Below are 17,933 nucleotides of genomic sequence, written 5' to 3'. Positions count from 1 at the left end.
GCTAGGCCTACAGCTAGTCAGGTAAGGAGGAGATGGTTTCTCCTCCTCAGCTGGTTGGCTCTAGGCATGCAGCAGATAACCGACAGGAAAGGCACCTGTGTTCTTCTGCTTCATTGCCCTGCTGTGTCAAAGCTGTGTCTCACGGCAAACTGGATAAACCAGGTTTGTGCACTGTGACAGGTGGCAATCACAAGGCCATACATTTTATGCCTTTTGACTTTCTGAAAGATTGTATATGAAACATTCCTCCTTTGAGCAAACTGTTAATTAGTATTCCCAGGGAGTTTCAGGTCACTGTCAAAGATTCAATAAGTCAAATCACAATCTCTCATTAACTAAACAAAGAATTATCTATGCAGTATTGGCTAATAGGGTTCAGTAAAATTGCTTCTAGATTGATTTAATGATTATCACAAAAGCAAGCAGATACAGAAAACTGCTATTTTTATGTTTACCGTTGCACTACTGAGTGGACTTTGTTCCCACACTGCAAAAAACTTTATTTTTATGGGAAAATGTTTATAAAAATCGCTGTCAAAGTTATGTAGAATAACGGCAATAACTCATTATTGAATGGTCATCCCATAAAATAACAGAATATATACTGTTAAATAACGGGATTTATGCAGTTTTTTCATTTGATTAAATGGTTTTTCACTGGAAACATTGCTGCTGTTTATTTTTACAGTGCATCATCAAACCCTGGCAAAACACTTCCCTCCATTGCTTACTGGTTCACTTGATGCTCCATAAAGCACAGATCACCAACATGAATGCATTTTCTTGCCAGTAACATTTTTTTAGCTAGAAAACTGCTAAAACTAACTTTTGCAGAATCCATTTCCATTTGGGAATGGTGCTGGTATGGATGGGTGGAATTAACACAGCAAACCTATGATAGAGTAGAATCAAACGACTCCTCAAAGAAATCTATATGCACCATCTTCAGCATAGTGCAAGCCTGCTGTCTTTATGCTGGTGATTAATTTAAAGTGTTGCTTGCTTTGACTGTGATGCATGCTGTTTCTGGCAGCCCTGGCCAACGTCAGCTATGAGAAGACGTGTGTGCTGTTCAATGTGGGAGCTCTGGCTAGTCAGATCGCGTCCGAACAGAACCTGGGCAATGACGAGGGACGGAAAACAGCAGCAAAACTCTACCAGGTCAGTCTTCCTGCTCCTCTTCTTACTGGCAGAACACTGGCATCACTGTCATTTAGAGCAGCTGCTGACTACAGCCAGGAAAGCCTGTGACATTGTTCCAAAGATAACGCACTCACTCAGCTATACTGTATATCCGTAAACCCCAACTGCTTCCTCACACACTCTCTCTCATTCCGCTCCCCTCGTTTCCAGTTGGGTATAGGGGTGTTTGCTCACATGGCCATGGTTCAGTTTCTCTCTGCTTCTGTCATTCCTAGCTGGCCAGCGGCGCCTTTTGTCACATCAGGGACACCGTTCTCTCAGCCCTGAGCCAGGAGCCCACTGTTGACATCTCTCCGGACACCACCAGTGCACTGAGTCACATCATGCTGGCCCAAGCTCAGGAGGTGTTCTTCCTCAAAGCCACTGCAGGTACTGGCTACCACTGTCACCATGGAGATAGAGACAGTGGTGATTGACAGGGTCAGGGCTCTGTCATGATAGATGCTGTATGTATTTCTGCTGGGTCATTTCCCAACACAACTGTAGAGGCCGTGCTCTCTAACTTTGGTCCCTGAGCCAAAATTTAACGTTATCATTGAAATCAGTTTCATTTAGTGGGTGCTTGGAGATCTCTGTTAACAGATTTTTTTTATCTCAGACATTAATGGACTGACTAGAGCCAGGACCAAATCCAGGCCACTATAAACTGGCTGCAATCAGGCTTCTGTGTAACATACAAGTGATTTTCATGTACAGCCAGCTACAGAATTTTTTATTATTATTTATTTATTGTTTTATTGTTATTATTATTATTATTGTTATTATTAATAATAATAATAATAATAATGATGATAATAATCATAATAATAATAATAATCATCATCATAATAATTATAATAATAATAATATTTTTCTATTATTTTTTTTATATTGTACATTTGTAATATTAGGGGGCCTTAACACCTTAGGAGCAGATCTCACTGTGCACTACCAAAAACTGAGGAAGCACCAGTTCACCAGGTAGCCCCTGTGTAATATCTTCTAGGAGTTGTCCACTTGCTGTTTGCCATTCATTATATCATGCTGTGGTGTTATGTCACAAGTACGGCACAATGCAGTTTCTGTGAACACCCACTGGAAGGCAAACAAAGAAAGCTTTCAGGTTTTGTTGCATTTTGGTGGAAGCAAATTTTCATTCAGCTCTGTTGCTATGTTTAAGCGGCATGTTTCGGTAACTCAGCATGTGTAAACTGAACGGTGACAGTTGAACCTGAAAACCAGGAGATTGTGCAAATCTCTCTAAGCTCTTAGCTGCTGCTGTTTCCTATGCCTGATTAATGACTTGCATTACTAAAGGCTGGCACAGGTCCTGTGTGTGTGTGTGTGTGTGTGTGTGTGTGTGTGTGTGTGTGTGTGTGTTTGTGTGTTTGTGTATGGGTGTGTGTGTGTGTTTGTGTGTGGCTTCAGGATTCTGCTTTTCTTTATTCACACCCTGTGAAATAGGCCTCATGACTGGATTAATGCACCTTGCGAGGTCATAGCATGATCAGGTGAACAACTGTGGAAGGGTGTGTCTTTCAAAGATCTGACCTGGCTCAGTCATTTACCTGATGTACATGCACTTATATTTTTGGACCTGGCATACACTAACATCCCTGTGTATTAATCACAAACTCATTCACTTCACAGACAGAATGAAAAGTGCCATCATCGCAAAGCTTGCCAATCAGGCTGCAGATTTGTATGGTGAAGCCTGCAGACAGTGCCAGTCCAAAGAGAATGTACCCAAGGTATGTCAGTGTAATTCAGATTTCTACCTCTTTCTCAGAGCCTTCATTTAATCTGCAGAAGCTCCAGGTTTTCAGTGCCACTGGTTAGAATTCAGTGACAGTCATTTTGGATTGAATCGTATAGTTACAATCGTTTTTACACATTTTAGAATGTTAAATGAGGATGGAAGTTCACTCATTTTAAGCTATACATTTTAATGTAAGACTTCAATTGACTTTGGATCTCTCTTAAATCTGTTAAAATTTAAATAACAGCAAGAGACTGCAGGTGACCTCAAAGATTTCCAAGCCCTGTTTAATTAAGAAGCCTTAACTTGAGCTTATGGAAATTTTTTATCATGACAAGTGTCAGGTCAGCTAAATAGAAGTACTGTAACATGCATTCGCTATTTGGAAGATATATAAGCATTTACCTTATTATTTATTATTTATAATACAAAATGATAAATTTGCAAATGGTGCCAGATTTCTGAGGCTGCAGAATTTTACAGGCTACCTAGAAGCACTCCAGAATTTGCTAGCTTGCTACCTGTGCGTTACATTCTTTGCGTCATTCTGGTTTTACTTACCCTAGCTACATAATGTTACTTCATTAGGTAATTTAGCTCAGTGGTGCTGCCTCAGTTCAGCCTCTATTTAGGCTACTGAAAACACATGAACATGTGTTTATGTTCTTACATAATTTTTGTCCTAAATCTTTAAGGCCACTGGCCCAGCAACACAGGTCCAACAACAGGCCCAACAAAATATAGGCTAGTGTCTGAAGAAGACAGAATATCACTGGCACTGTGGCGCATGAGAAAGCTCTGGCTGGTTGCTACAGCTCACAGCAGGCATGTGCATGTAATCAGTGAGGGAGGAGCCATGAAATGCACATGCAAACTAGCCTCCCTTTGCCCTGTGATGTCTGTGTTCTCCCTGTATGATTATCCTGAATATGATTTGCATGTGTGCTTGCTGGTGATCAGACTCTCTGCTGGTCTGTTTTCATTTCCAGGAGTTTTCCCCGATCCTGGCAGCCAAGCACTGCATCATGCAGGTCTATGCCGAGTACCACCAGTCCACCCTGGCTAAGCAGCAGCAAAAGTTTGGGGAGGAGATTGCTCGGCTGCAGGTGACAGAAGGAATGGTCTTATCCTCAGTGTGAATCTTGACTGTTGTTTAAAAAAGTTAATTTTTTAATGTCATATCACTGTTACTGGTCATAGCATAGAACTGAAGTGTGAAGATAAAATACAAGTGATGGATATACCTAAAGCTGCATTGTCACTTATCATATTTCTCTGGAATAACTTCAGAAATTTGTGAGGGATGGAGATTCAGAACATTCACTTTGGGATTCACTTGGGCAAACTTTCAGTACTCCAAATGAGACATATCTGGCATTGTGAAAATGACAAGGACAGCCTATTTTTCTGTTTGTTTTTCCATCTTGGTAGTCCTTCCTTAACTTCCTTAATTAACATGAAGGCAAGAGACCATATTCCAGAAAAACTGTACCTCGTCATTTATAATACTCGGGAAATTAAAAGTAGAGAAGTCGAAACTATGAACTAAGCTTGTTCTATCATTTTCTTCACAAAACTGTGAAGGAAACTTTAAAGCATCACATTTGTATGATTTTACAAAGTAAAAAAAACTGCTCTTCAGTTCAGAATGTTCAATGTTCAAAAAATAAAATAATGAGTTAGTCATTTTAAAATGTAATTTTCTTTGTCACTCATACCTGTATTTACTTGTTTACCAGTGTGTACTTGGGCTAACAAAAATTTGGCTAATTTGAGCTCAGAGGGCCATCGCATGAATTTATGATTCGTTGACCTCTACAGGGTCAATGAAGTTAAACATACAGCTAATTTGGCAGCATGGCTAATCTCTAGAAAAAGCCGTTACTCGGGTTACGCATAATGCATTAGAGAATGCTTTGGTTTTTGGTTTGCACATGAGGTTGAAAGGACATTTTTAATTAATATGAATTTGATATTTTTACATTCATTCAGTATGCAACAAGCCTGATGAAAACAGTGACGTCGCGCTATAATGAGTATGTCAACGTGAAGGAACTCTCAGACAAGATCGCTCGGGCTTTGACGGCTGCAAAAAAAGATAATGACTTCATCTACCATGACCGTGTACCAGAATCAAAGGATCTGGATCGCATTGGAAAGGCTTCCCTGGTGAAGCCCACAGCCATTCAGGTGCCCATGAGCCAGAAGTTCACTGGTAAGAGCTGATGTGTCTGTAATTCAGACATTTACTGTCACGATTGTATTAGTCTCAATTACCGTTACGATTAATATTGTTAGTGATTTTGCCATTTGCTTTTATGAGTAACAGTCAAAATTCCTCCTTTGGAAGAGGGCTCTCATTATATTTAAGTTAATGATTAAAGTGTTGCTCGGGTAGATGTCTCTCATTTTATCTGTGTAAACCCAGAGAAGATTGTAGTTTTTGTTGTCTGTAGTCTGTTTGATTAGTCAGATGAGCAGAGCATTTAGTTCTTTTAAATGCATGTTTGTGTTTTTGAAAGTATATGCTGACATAAATAATTGTGTTCAGACCTGTTCCAGAAGATGGTGCCCCTGGCTGTGCAGCAGTACTTGAGCGTGTACAACCAGAGAAAAGCAGAAATTGTCAACCGCCTCATCGGCACCATGAGAGAGGCTAGCAGCCTCTGCAGTGGGTGAGTCTCTATGAGGGAGGCTAGCAGCCTCTGCAGTGGGTGAGTCTCTATGAGAGGCCAGAAGCCTCTGCAGTGGGTGAGTCTCTATGAGAGGCCAAAAGCCTCTGCAGTGGGTGAGTCTCTATGAGAGAGGCCAGAAGCCTCTGCAGTGGGTGAGTCTCTATGAGAGAGGCCAGAAGCCTCTGCAGTGGGTGAGTCTCTATGAGAGTGGTGTTTTTTGCTGTAGTGAAGTGCTTTAACTAAGTCCTATATCAATCTATATCCATCTATATACACTACATGGCCAAAAGTATGTGGACACGTGGCATCCAACATCTCAAAATTATGGGCATTAATATGGAGTTGGTCCACCCAACTTTATAATAAATGTTGGAGCATTGCTTCAGGGATTTGCTTCCATTCAGCCAGAACAGAATCAGTGAGGTCGGGCACTGATTGGAAGATTAGGCCTGGCTCACAGTTGGCTTTCCAATTGATTCCAAAGGTGTTGAATGGCCAACAAGTTTTATGACGTAACCATCTGTTGTGTGGTTTTTTTACATTATAAAATTAAGGATAACATTCAAAAAAACATCAACGCAAAAAACGTCATATGGAGAAAGAGGCTGTGTAATTGTTTGCTCATGAGAAGACATGATTTTAAGTTTTCCTTTAAGGGAAATTTCATTGTTTCAAACCACCTCCTAGGTCCAGTCACTGTTTTTGCAGAGGGTGGGACTTTTACACTCTATTGTCGAAGTTGCAACAACTAATATGATGTCCAGTGCACCGCTATAATGGAGAAGCGTGTGCCTTTTTCTACCAAACTAAGGGGTTTACAGTTATATTTTTAACTCAGTTATATTCATGTTGTCGAGGATGGGGTTAATAGTTTCAAGCAATTTTTCAATTGGCTGTATTCAAATCAGTCTGCAATTGAAACATTATTAATTATGCCATTGCCACTGGTCAATGGCTTGCATAAACATTTAGTTGTGTACCGTTATGTTTTAACTATGTAGTGTGGTGCAACCTTTTTATTTTAGTAGAGTTGTAACTAAGTAGAGATTTACGTTACAACTAGGCTTTGTTCTTACTGATGCACAACTGTTGCAACCGGCCCCAGGACAGCACTGTAATCACCAACAATAACTTAATAAATTGCTCTTCATTGGAATCACTGATTGAGTGAGAAGTCATCTTTCTGTTGAGGTGGTAAACCGTGCTGTAACTCTTAGCTCTAGATAAATCTGAATCTGCAGTAGCTGTATCAGGAGGCAACCACGGTGTAACCCTGCTTCTCGTAGAGTGCTGGCCTCCCTGAATCTTCCTGCTGCCCTAGAGGATCTCTCAGGAGACTCCATACCCCCATCCATCCTGGAGAAGTCCCGATCCATCATCCAGCAGGGGGGGCAAGAGAGCATCGAGCAACTCATTAAAAACATGCCAGACATGCTGCAGAGGAACAAGGAGATCCTGGACGAGGCCAGTGTTGTTATCAGTCTGCTGTTTCATTAGCCATTAACCATATGTACATTTAACCACACCCACCTTTAATCACATCCATTAATAACGACTTTCTTATCTGCTCTCTGCTGATAATTAAACCCACCATTAAGCTCACCTCAGTATTAACCACATTATTTTTAACAATACCCAAATATTAACCACTCCCACTATTAGGCACACCCACTATTAACACACTCCATTATTTATTTAAAGGCAACATTCCTCGAAAACAGGCTCTCCCAGTAAAATGTATTGTCTTTACTCTTGTAGTCGCTAAGAATGCTGAATGAGGAGGAGTCAACAGATAGTGAACTCAGAACCAATTTTGGCCAACATTGGATCAGGAAACCCTCTGGTGAACTTTACAAGCCTTTACGAACAGGTAATCTACTGCTCAAATTCTCTGTAAGGTCTGTCTCCATCTCAGATTTACCCCTGTCCCTCTCTGTAAGCTCTGCCCCATCTAGACCTACCACTCCCATGGTCTAACCTCATTGCAAATCTGCCACGTCTAAAATACCACTCCCACTCTCTGTAAGCCCTGCCCTGTCTGTGTTATACCACTCCCACTCTCTATAAGCCCTGCCCTGTCTGTGTTATACCACTCCCACTCTCTATAAACCCTGCCCTGTCTGTGTTATACCACTCCCACTCTCTGTAAGCCCTGCCCTGTCTATCTTATACCACTCCCACTCTCTGTAAGCCCTGCCCCATCTGTGTTATACCACTCCCACTCTCTGTAAGCCCTGCCCCGTCTGTGTTATACCACTCCCACTCTCTATAAGCCCTGCCCTGTCTGTGTTATACCACTCCCACTCTCTGTAAGCCCTGCCCTGTCTGTCTTATACCACTCCCACTCTCTGTAAGCCCTGCCCCATCTGTGTTATACCACTCCCACTCTCTGTAAGCCCTGCCCCATCTGTGTTATAGTCTCATTGAGAACAATAGCATAAAATGCCACTGTGCTACTTATGCTATTTATTTATCTGAATATTTTATTCTTGTGTGAAAACAGATCAAAAATATCAGACGAGAATATTTCTGTTTTTATTTTGTAATGAGGCAGCAGTGTGGCATTTTGTTTGCACTGTATTCCAGAGGGAATGAACTTTCGCAGCCTTCTGGATAAAGCGCTGCAGTCAGACAGTCTGCTGCGCGAGCGATACGCCGTCCACAGCCCGATGATCGCCCTGCTCTGCAAGTCTGAACCTGAGCTCCGAGCTGCCATCCCCTCTGCCAACCCTGCCAAGACCCTGCAGGGCAATGAGGTTAGCAGCCACCACCTACTACTGGGTCCGCAACTCCTCCCTCAACCCACTAAACCACCCACCACTGGGGCCAAGGCTCCTCCCTCAACACACTAAACCACCCACCACTGGGGCTGAGGCTCCTCCCTCAACACACTAAACCACCCACCACTGGGGCTGAGGCTCCTCCCTCAACACACTAAACCACCCACCACACAGATCTGTTACTCTGAACCCCACCATCCATCACCATATTCAGTCTCATTATTGAAAGTAGTGCAACATATGGATTAGCTGTATTCTTATTGTGCACATATGTCCTGTATTGCTTCTGTAGGAGCCTCTGGATTTCTGTAAGAAAAAATGTAGTTACAGAGTAGAGTCAGTCCAGCTCTTGGCAATACAGGAAATGGTTTTAGGCACTGTGAGCTGAAAAGTAGCATAAAAATATGAATTTGTTAGTATTTCCCCCAGTTAAGTATGCAAACAATTTTTCTTTTTAAATGTATGTTTAATCAAACATTCAGTACTAATGTTAATAGCAATGATAGCTTTTATTAGATAAGAACTATACATTTGAACCATTCATTTGTTAAAAAAGATCTGGCTCCATGCAGCATTCAATGTTGTTTATTTTAACAACAAGTTGAAGAGTGAGCTTTATATATTTAAAAATACTTAAAAGCTGCTGTTTGTATTTGAAATGATGGTTCAGTTTAATGCACCTAGCTAAACTCCTGCAATAAGCTAACATCCTTTGTAGATCAGGTAGTACAGGAAACAGGATAAAACAGTGCCAAGGAGGTCAATCCCAGGGGCTGATAAGCGCTTATTCTGCCCCGGGCTGTGTGCTCCCTAGGTGGTGGGCAACCTGCGGGCACTGTTGGACCAGCTGGACGAAATGAAGAAAGAGCGAGGGCGAATCGAGAGCGGCATCAAATCAGTAGAGTTCGACATGACCGGAACATTCCTGAGTGCCTTGGCACAGGGCAGCACCATCGATGAGGAGGCCCTGTCAACCCGTCAGTTGGACAACACCTACGGGGGATACTCACAGGAGGTGCAAAAGAGCCTGAAGACCCAAGAGGAGCTGCTGGCCAATGTGCAGGTGGGTAGCACAGTGAGACTGCATGGCTGTGCAGGTGGGTACTATACTGAAACCATATGGCTGTGCAGGTTGGTACTACAGTGAGACCATATAGCTGTGCAGGTGGGTACTACAGTGAAACCATATGGCTGTGCAGGTGGGTAGTACAGTGAGACTGCATGGCTGCACAGGTGGGTAAAACAGTGAAACCATATGGATGTGCAGGTGGGTACTACAGTGAAACCATATGGCTGTGCAGGTGGGTACTATAGTGAGACTGCATGGCTGCACAGGTGGGTAAAACAGTGAAACCATATGGCTGTGCAGGTGGGTACTACAGTAAAACCATATGGCTGTGCAGGTGGGTACTACAGTGAAACCATATGGCTGTGCAGGTGGGTACAGTGAAACCATATGGCTGTGCAGGTGGGTACTATAGTGAGACAATATGGCTGTGCAGGTGGTTACCACAGTGAGACCGCACAGCTGCATTGCTACCCTCTGCCCAAGAAGGCTATGAATGTAGTCCCTAATAAGGCACATTCTCATTGCAGTAATAGATATAATGTAGCTACAGAATATGTGAAAATTGTTGAAAAACAGGAGGAAGTGAATGGTGGATGCAGCTTTTGGGTTTATTGATGGTTCTGTACTTTACCAGGTTAAATTGTCCAGACATCAGGTAAATATTACCCTGCTCTGTAATCTAATTTAGGCTTTTCCATCCACAATATGAAAATCAGGGTTATGTGACAACTGCTTGCTTTGAGTAGAAGTTTACTGAATGATATAATTTATAATGAAAAGGTGTTTGCCTACAACATAATCTGATAGAGTACTGTTCTGTCTGACAGACATTGCATCAGAAGTTCTCTGGTATGAAGCAGACAAGTGCGGAGTCCATTCAGAGGGAGGAGGTGATGAAGAAACTGGCATCAGCTTATGACAGTTACATGGAGATGACCACCAACCTGCAGGAGGGCACCAAGGTGGGCATGGGCAGCCTAGTCCATAGAGATGTAGGGCCTCTAGGAGGAGCCTAAGTGGCAGTAACTCATGGCTAACTGGCACCAGCTGAATGTAAAAAGGATGGTATTCAGTGCTGCATTGGATGTTCATATGGCTGACTTTGAGATCAGAATTTACACTGGTTGTACCCAGTCCAACTTCAGCTATGATGGGTCTGAGTCATCAACATTCAGGTGAATAAATGCGTTACAATAAAAGGTGCTGGGAAGTGCATGTTGCCAGGCCTTCTTATGTTCTGTATTTGCAAGTTTCAAAAAACATGTTCCATTCAAAGAAGGATTCAGAATTAAGCTTGTTTATATAGCTAGCCAGCAAATACAGTGAGCTCCGTAATATTTGGGACAAAGACATATTTTATCTTCATTTGGATCCACACCACACTTTTAGATTTGTAATCAAGTGCAGATTTTCAGCTTTTATTAAAGGGTATTTTGATACATTTTGGTTTCCCCATGTAGAAATTACACTTTTTATATGTAATCCCCCCATTTCAGGGGATTATAATGTTTGGAAAATGTGGCTTCACAGGTGTTTCTGATTAGTCAGGTGTGTTCGATTGCTTCCTTAGTGCAGGTATAAGAGACCTCCTAAGTCATTGGTTTGCACTTCATCCTACAGCAATACAATGATCCCAAACATACTGCTAAAGCAACAAAGCAGTTTTTCAAAGCTAAAAACTGGCCAAGTCTATGGAGATGTTTTTGGAGGAAAAGTCACAAATTTGTACAATGGATTCACAAATCTGTAAATGGTTTCACAAATCTGTGGAAGGCATTCACTGTGTAAATGGTTTCACAAATCTGTAGAATGGATTCACAAATTTATAAATGAATGTGAGAATGCACACATGAACACTGCTTGATGAGCTGTTTACACGTCAGAAATGTCTCGGTATCTTGATTAGCTAGCTTGACTAGAGAAGTGCACAATCAGCTGCTGAGCAAAGAGTGATCACAGTGTTTACAATCAGGAATAAACAGAGATGACATTGAGGAGTGAACAAAGAGAGGTGTGAACACAGAACACCGTGAGAAGTGAACACAGAGGGACGCGAACACAGTGAGGAGTGAACACAGAGGGGTGTGAACACAGTGAGGAGTGAACATGGAGGGGTGTGAACACAGTGAGGAGTGAACACGGAGGGGTGTGAACACAGTGAGGAGTGAACACGGAGGGGTGTGAACACAGAGGGGCGTGAACACAGAGAACACAGTGAGGAGTGAACACAGAGGGTCGTGAACACAGTGAGGAGTGAACACAGAGGGGCGTGAACACAGAGAACACAGTGAGGCGTGAACAGAGAGGGGTGTAAACACTGAGGAGAACACGGAGGGGCGTGAACACAGAACACAGTGAGGTGTGAACAGAGAGGGGTGTGAACACAGCGAGGAGTGAACACGGAGGGGTGTGAACACAGTGAACACAGAGGGGCGTGAACACAGAGAACACAGTGAGGCGTGAACAGAGAACACATTGAGGAGTGAACACCGTGAACACAGTGAGGAATGAGCACAGTGAGGAGTGAACACTATGAGGAGTGAACACAGAGAACACAGTGAGGAGTGTGCACAGTCAAAAGTAAACTGTTTACAGTCAGGAGTGAGCATAAAGAGTACAATCAGAATCAGATGCATGTTAAATTTTATATTTAACTTAAGGTTCTGCTCTCCCCCTCAGTTCTACGGTGACCTCACAGTAATCCTACTGAAATTCCAGAACAACTGCAGCGACATTGTTTTTGCACGCAAAACAGAGCTGGATGATTTACTGAAGTGAGTGCTACTATTGGTGAATCACAGTGCATGCAACGTGACCCTTGTTATGTTACTGTGGCAATGTGTCATATTCTTCCTTGTTATGACACGTTTCCTGTCATGTGGCATCAATCAGGAAGTAAAAAATTTTCTGCCTCATGGCTATTTGTTTTTTTACATGATGTCTTACCTGTTAAAATCTGCTTTCATCTGCTTCATCTTATACCTCTGGTTGCTTCATCTTTTCTTATATTTTATTTTGCATATGCATCTGTATTTAATGCAATTGAAGAAATTTTATATGCTCTGTTTCTGTTCAGTTTCACCCTTCCCTAAGTAATAAACCTGTGGACAGATATCTTGTCTATGGAGCCTTAGTGAAAGAAGGGCGTTTATCTTACTGTCAAATTGAGGACAGAGGACAGTAAAACCCTTATTTCGTACTGCATGTGTGAATTCCAGCAGAAATCGAGGGCACGTGTCCTGCTGAAGCTTTTCCAACTTTTGGAATCTTTGACTGCTAATCGTCTCTGTTTTTCACTGTTTGTCAAACTTAAAACAGCATTTTCAACCAGTTGCAGCATTAATCCCAGTTTCTTCAGTGGCTCTTTGGCTTTTTGTGTGTAATTTCCTACAGATCACATTTAAATCTTAGGTCTGTCAGTCTGAATAAGGTCCTTATGTGAATTTTATTGTGATTCTGAGTGAGATGATGGATGTGGTTTGAACAGATGAGTGATCCACTTTGCCTGCCTTCCACAGGGTGATCCAGCAAACCCTTGCACAGGAGCCTAGTGCACCTTCCATCCCCCCTGCCACAACAGACCAGGCCAGCACCACCACCACCACCACCACCACCACCAGCACCAGCCCCCCAAGCAGACCCATTCCTGCACCCAGGACTGTGTTTGTAAGGACTGCTCTTACTGTAACATCAGTGCTGCCCTGCCTCTGTTACATCGCCTACTCAAATCAGTAATCTAATGGGCTAATTAAATCTCACATCTCTGGGTAGGCAAACCGGAAGGGGTGTTAACTTTCTTCCAGTAGCTTAGCTCTGCTTAGTTCTTCACAGAAAATGGTTCAGAACACAAAACTGAAGCAAAAAAAGCTGCTCCACCTCCAAGAGCAAACCACCCAATTTGTTCATTATTCATTCCTTGCAGACTAGCACAAAACAAAGTTGAGGATGAGGCCATTGGAAAAGATGAAGGAGAGGGGTTTGGATTGAAAAAAAGCAGCACTTTCATGCAATAGTAGTTCGCTGCAGGCACACAGCCCCGCAACAACAAGCAAAGTCATAAGTCTTAAGCTATGTATATATAAAATCTTATTAGGCAAATAATAAAAAATCCATGCTGACTCAATAGCATCTCACTCACTCTACAATCTTCTGGTATAAAATGATGTGTATCTGCAAAAAGCACTTCGAAAAGCACTTGGAAAAGGCATATGCACATCCTTTATGACCAGCATATCATAGTTGCCCTTTCACTGTAGTCAGGGGAATAAGTTTCTCTCTAGCTACATTGAGTTCTTCCTGAAGTTGTGGTGCAATTGTATATCAGTTTCTTTTGTTAGACACCACAACTATTTGTATACTGCATCTTTATCTTCCTGGTGTTTTCCTGTTAGCATTACTGCCCATCAGCTGGACCCTTCTAAATGTGTACTGAACACTGTGTCTGGAAATCTTAAGCTTGATGTCGTATGACACTTCGTCTCTGAAGCATAAATTAGCCTTAACTCCTTATTCTTTGCCATATTTTTATTTTTAATTCCTGTTTCACTGACACTTTATATTACAGTAACTGAATTCTACTCTACCTAAGGTTATTTAGAAAAAACACAGATGGCCTAATACTTTCTGCCTATACTATATATATGTGTGTGTATATATATATATATATATATATATATATAAACAGTGTGACAGTAACAGTATGTAGCATTATTACTATTAATAATAAAATGTTTTAATTACATTACAAATATTTATACCACCTATATATATACTCAGAAAATTGTATTACTCTGCACTAGTTTTATATGTAATAGTATTTTATATGTAATAGGTAGCAATACTTTGCATTATTACTTATAAGAAGAAACATAATACTAATATGACAAATATTACTACCACATAGGTCCAGCTATAACATGCTAGTTAATACATCTGATAAGCATTGGTATATGGTAGCAATTTATCATATATAAAACATAATAGTACAAAATTTCTGCTATGTACAGCTAACTGCCAAAATAAAGGAAGCACCAACCATAGTCGCGCTTCTCCTGTCTTGTTCTCTCTGTGAAGAAGACAGTCTGTTCTTGATGAAACTGCCTCTTCATGCCCTAGATTCATGTTTGCAGTCAACTGATTCAGATTTGTTCATCTGTTTTGTGTTGGATCTGAAACCAAGACATCATGATTGAGAAGTATGCGCTTTCAATCACGTTTGCTCCCGATGATGTCTTTCCCTCAGACTTCAATGCCAGCATCACCTTAGCCACTATTCCTTTTGAAATAATAGCATGTTTTTGCAGTCTTTGACACCAATGCTCCTGCTAATTGTGCCCCAATAACCGTCCCTCTTTCAAAGTAACTGAGATTTCTTATTCTAGCTATGATAGCCAAAATAATGGGCAACTGGGCCTGCCCAGCTTTATTATACACAACCGTGAGCATGATGGGATGCTAATTGCTTCATTAACTCCGTTATCTCACCTTTGTGGAAGCGCCTGCTTTCAATATTCTTTGTATCCCTCATAAATAAGCCACATGAGCTGCATTTTCATACACAAAACTGCAGCACACAGCTTTTCACAGATTTCTTAGAGCACAGAGCAGTCCAGTTCAAGTGATTCCCCCCCCCCCTTCTTTTTTTCTTTTCTCCATTAATGAGTGTGTTCTTTGGTACTGCATCACATCTTCCTCAGTGAAGTTTGCAGATGAAGTTTGTGAAGGCAGAACACTTAACAGAATGGACCACAGCCCTAGTTTCAAGCTCACCCTAAGCTTACTGTGTAGTATTCCTTCATGTGGAGCTCATTTTCTCTCTTGCAGTCACAGAACAAGCCCAGCCCCCCACCCAGGCCTCCACCACCATCCATCCCACAGGCAGCCAAATCTCCACCTCCCTCCAGCATCCCTCCTCCCCAAGCCAGCACCCCTACTGCCTCCAACCCTGACCCAGCCCAGGCCAGCTCCACCACATCTGTGGAAACGCCTGGGTTGACATCGCCAGCACAAGGGCCTCCATACCCATCATATCAGGGACACCCTGGGTAAGTACTCTTACACACTCTACCAACTGCAGTCTAACACTGATGACAAGAAGGGTCATTCTGAGACTGAAATTACCATTATGGGTAAATTCTTCCTCATGCTCTATCTCAGGCACATGTCTGAAGTCTCATGAACCACATATAATTCTGTGCTTAATAAGAGCCATCAGTTAGAGCCATCAGGTTATGTGTCATTTCATTAGGTTAGCAGTCATTAGTTGAATTGATCTTCGCTCTAAGACAGTTAATGAAACCTTGCATACCAAAACATGTTTGTACCAGAGTAATTCCTGCACTCTATAGGCCCTGTGACCATCTTGTTCTTGGGGTCCAGCTGAAGAGCCAGATCACCAGAGCTAGCGGTCACCCTTGGTTCATAGAGCCAAGCAAACAACCACACATTTGTGTTCTTTTATTTAATTACACTGATGACCATTGGCAGTCCACAGGATGATCACCCCTGCAGTTATGAGGAGCACATTTGTTACTTTGCAGGCTTTGCCAGTTGGGTCCTTCAAGGATGTGTATAGCATAAGAATAGCATCTGACATCACCTGCCCTAGGCCAAACTATTTGGCTTTAATGTATATAATTTCTCTTCAGCCATCAGAGTGAAGATTACTTCACCTTTCAAACATTTGCTGTCCTACTCCATTCACAGAACTGTATTTACAGTCATAGGAGGCACATTTTACTTTGAAATGACTTTATACTTAATAATGCTTCACTACATTGTAACACTGCTGCTCTGTTTCAGAAATGTAAAAAGATTTTGTAGTAGCTGTGACCAATCTCATTATCAGCAGATATGCAGTTTGCAGACCACTTTGATAATGAGTGTTCTCATTCATGCAGGTTCTTCCCGATGCCTATGGGTTGGAGCCCCTTTGGCTATGGTCAGTACAACATGCCCTATCTCCCCTATCAGAGCCTAGGACAAGTTGGCTATCCTGCAGCCACTCCACCACAGCCGCAAAATCAGCCCAACTACCCCTAGGAGGAGCTTCTCAGGGACACAGGGATATAGACCCACTTCAGCTAAAACTACACTGACCTTCTAATACTTGTACAATTTCCCCCCTTGTGTTGTTTTTGGTTTCTCTTCCTGTTGAAAACAATGTATCCAGTATATTGTTGCTTTTGTATGGTCTTATCCCAGCTTCACTGGAAAGAAAAGGTGAAGCTTGGTGTTGGGAAATACCATTGATAGCAAAAGCCAATACTGTCTTTAAGCACAACAAACAAATCCTTCCTACGTGGTGAATTCTAACATGCTCTATTTAAATGTTTTCTCACATTTGTAATCTCCTTTGGGGCCAGATATGGAAGTTTACTCTGCTTTTCAGCTGCAGCTTACTTTCCTATCGGTGGTTTAATATTCAACCCATGCCATGTATATCACGTGGTAAACAAGAATTTCATTAAAATGTTGTATTTAACATATATTGTGCATCTTTTCCTGTTTTGTGTGACTAAAATCACAGCATTCAGTAGTTTCTTGTGATGACAGGTATGTGTTAAACGTGCAACTTCCTGTTCAGGAGAGTGCAGGCATTTTCTTCATTTTGGACCATAATCCAATAGGAGTTGTGCAGAAGAAACTTTATTTGTCCCTGGCAAGACTCCAGGGTCTGATTGATCAGTCACTCTCTGGGGCACTCAGTTTTCCAGACTACCAGACCATGGTGCACATCCACAGGGAATATTGCCTTAAATCCATCATTTGGGCACAGTGATGTACACATTTATCAGTGAATGGCACAATAGTTATGTCTCACAAGATGCCTTGGAATTGATTTCTATGGTTAGCCGGGCGTGTATTAATGAACAGAAAATCCATGTGTATTCATTATGATTTGTTATCCCAATAAAGAGGCAATGTATGAACGATAAAACATTACAGTTAGCCACTTGTGCATTCTTTTTCCCCCCCGAAAGCCTCTGTTCCACAATATCATAAACCTATATTGAATTTAAGATTAAGCTAATGGTAAACAGAATTCTCACTGCAAACATGCTTATTATTTTTATATAGGACAATACTAAGAGAAAGCCAGACAGCATGTGGTGCAGATTGCAGCTCCTGCTCTTCTGCAAGCTTCCCCCCTTTTAATAAATTTACAAGTGCATGGTATAGACCCAATTATGATTACCATCTTGTATCAATATCCATGGCTTAATGTGTTCTTGCCTGGGATATGGCAGGTGATTCAGGTGATTTTGGATTCAATTGTGGTTAGCTCTTTGGGAGTTCATTCTTCGATTACAGTAGTGTGTGGTTTTCTCAGTTTCATTATTTTTATTGGTTTTCATTAGTTTGGATGGATTTAAAGCATAACCATTGCTGAACTGAAAGGTGCTATGGTCAGATTTGTTCAGAGACCAAAATTTTAGCTTTTTTATTTTAAAGGCAGCTTTTACATA

The 17,933-nt window shown here is 41.7% G+C and overlaps 1 protein-coding gene across 1 annotated transcript in view; it reads left to right on the top strand.

Annotated features, from left to right (window-relative positions):
• LOC118209191 (programmed cell death 6-interacting protein-like) overlaps positions 1 to 17,409 on the top strand; it is a 28,830-nt gene extending 11,421 nt beyond the window's left edge. Inside the window, exons 4-18 of the mRNA XM_035384353.1 lie at positions 1,034 to 1,161; positions 1,419 to 1,572; positions 2,833 to 2,933; positions 3,931 to 4,047; positions 4,934 to 5,156; positions 5,493 to 5,616; positions 6,903 to 7,080; positions 7,375 to 7,486; positions 8,203 to 8,372; positions 9,211 to 9,459; positions 10,293 to 10,427; positions 12,145 to 12,239; positions 12,984 to 13,131; positions 15,289 to 15,509; positions 16,365 to 17,409. Coding sequence (XP_035240244.1) covers positions 1,034 to 1,161; positions 1,419 to 1,572; positions 2,833 to 2,933; positions 3,931 to 4,047; positions 4,934 to 5,156; positions 5,493 to 5,616; positions 6,903 to 7,080; positions 7,375 to 7,486; positions 8,203 to 8,372; positions 9,211 to 9,459; positions 10,293 to 10,427; positions 12,145 to 12,239; positions 12,984 to 13,131; positions 15,289 to 15,509; positions 16,365 to 16,506 — 2,297 coding nt within the window. The 3' untranslated portion in view covers positions 16,507 to 17,409. The remainder of the gene's footprint in view (positions 1 to 1,033; positions 1,162 to 1,418; positions 1,573 to 2,832; positions 2,934 to 3,930; positions 4,048 to 4,933; positions 5,157 to 5,492; positions 5,617 to 6,902; positions 7,081 to 7,374; positions 7,487 to 8,202; positions 8,373 to 9,210; positions 9,460 to 10,292; positions 10,428 to 12,144; positions 12,240 to 12,983; positions 13,132 to 15,288; positions 15,510 to 16,364) is intronic.
• Positions 17,410 to 17,933: the final 524 nt, after the last annotated feature.

The sequence above is a fragment of the Anguilla anguilla genome, chromosome 1 (assembly GCF_013347855.1).
Source record: "Anguilla anguilla isolate fAngAng1 chromosome 1, fAngAng1.pri, whole genome shotgun sequence".
Lineage (NCBI taxonomy): Eukaryota > Metazoa > Chordata > Actinopteri > Anguilliformes > Anguillidae > Anguilla > Anguilla anguilla.
Note: the sequence above shows the minus strand (reverse complement) of the source record. Positions and strands in the feature narration are given on the sequence as shown.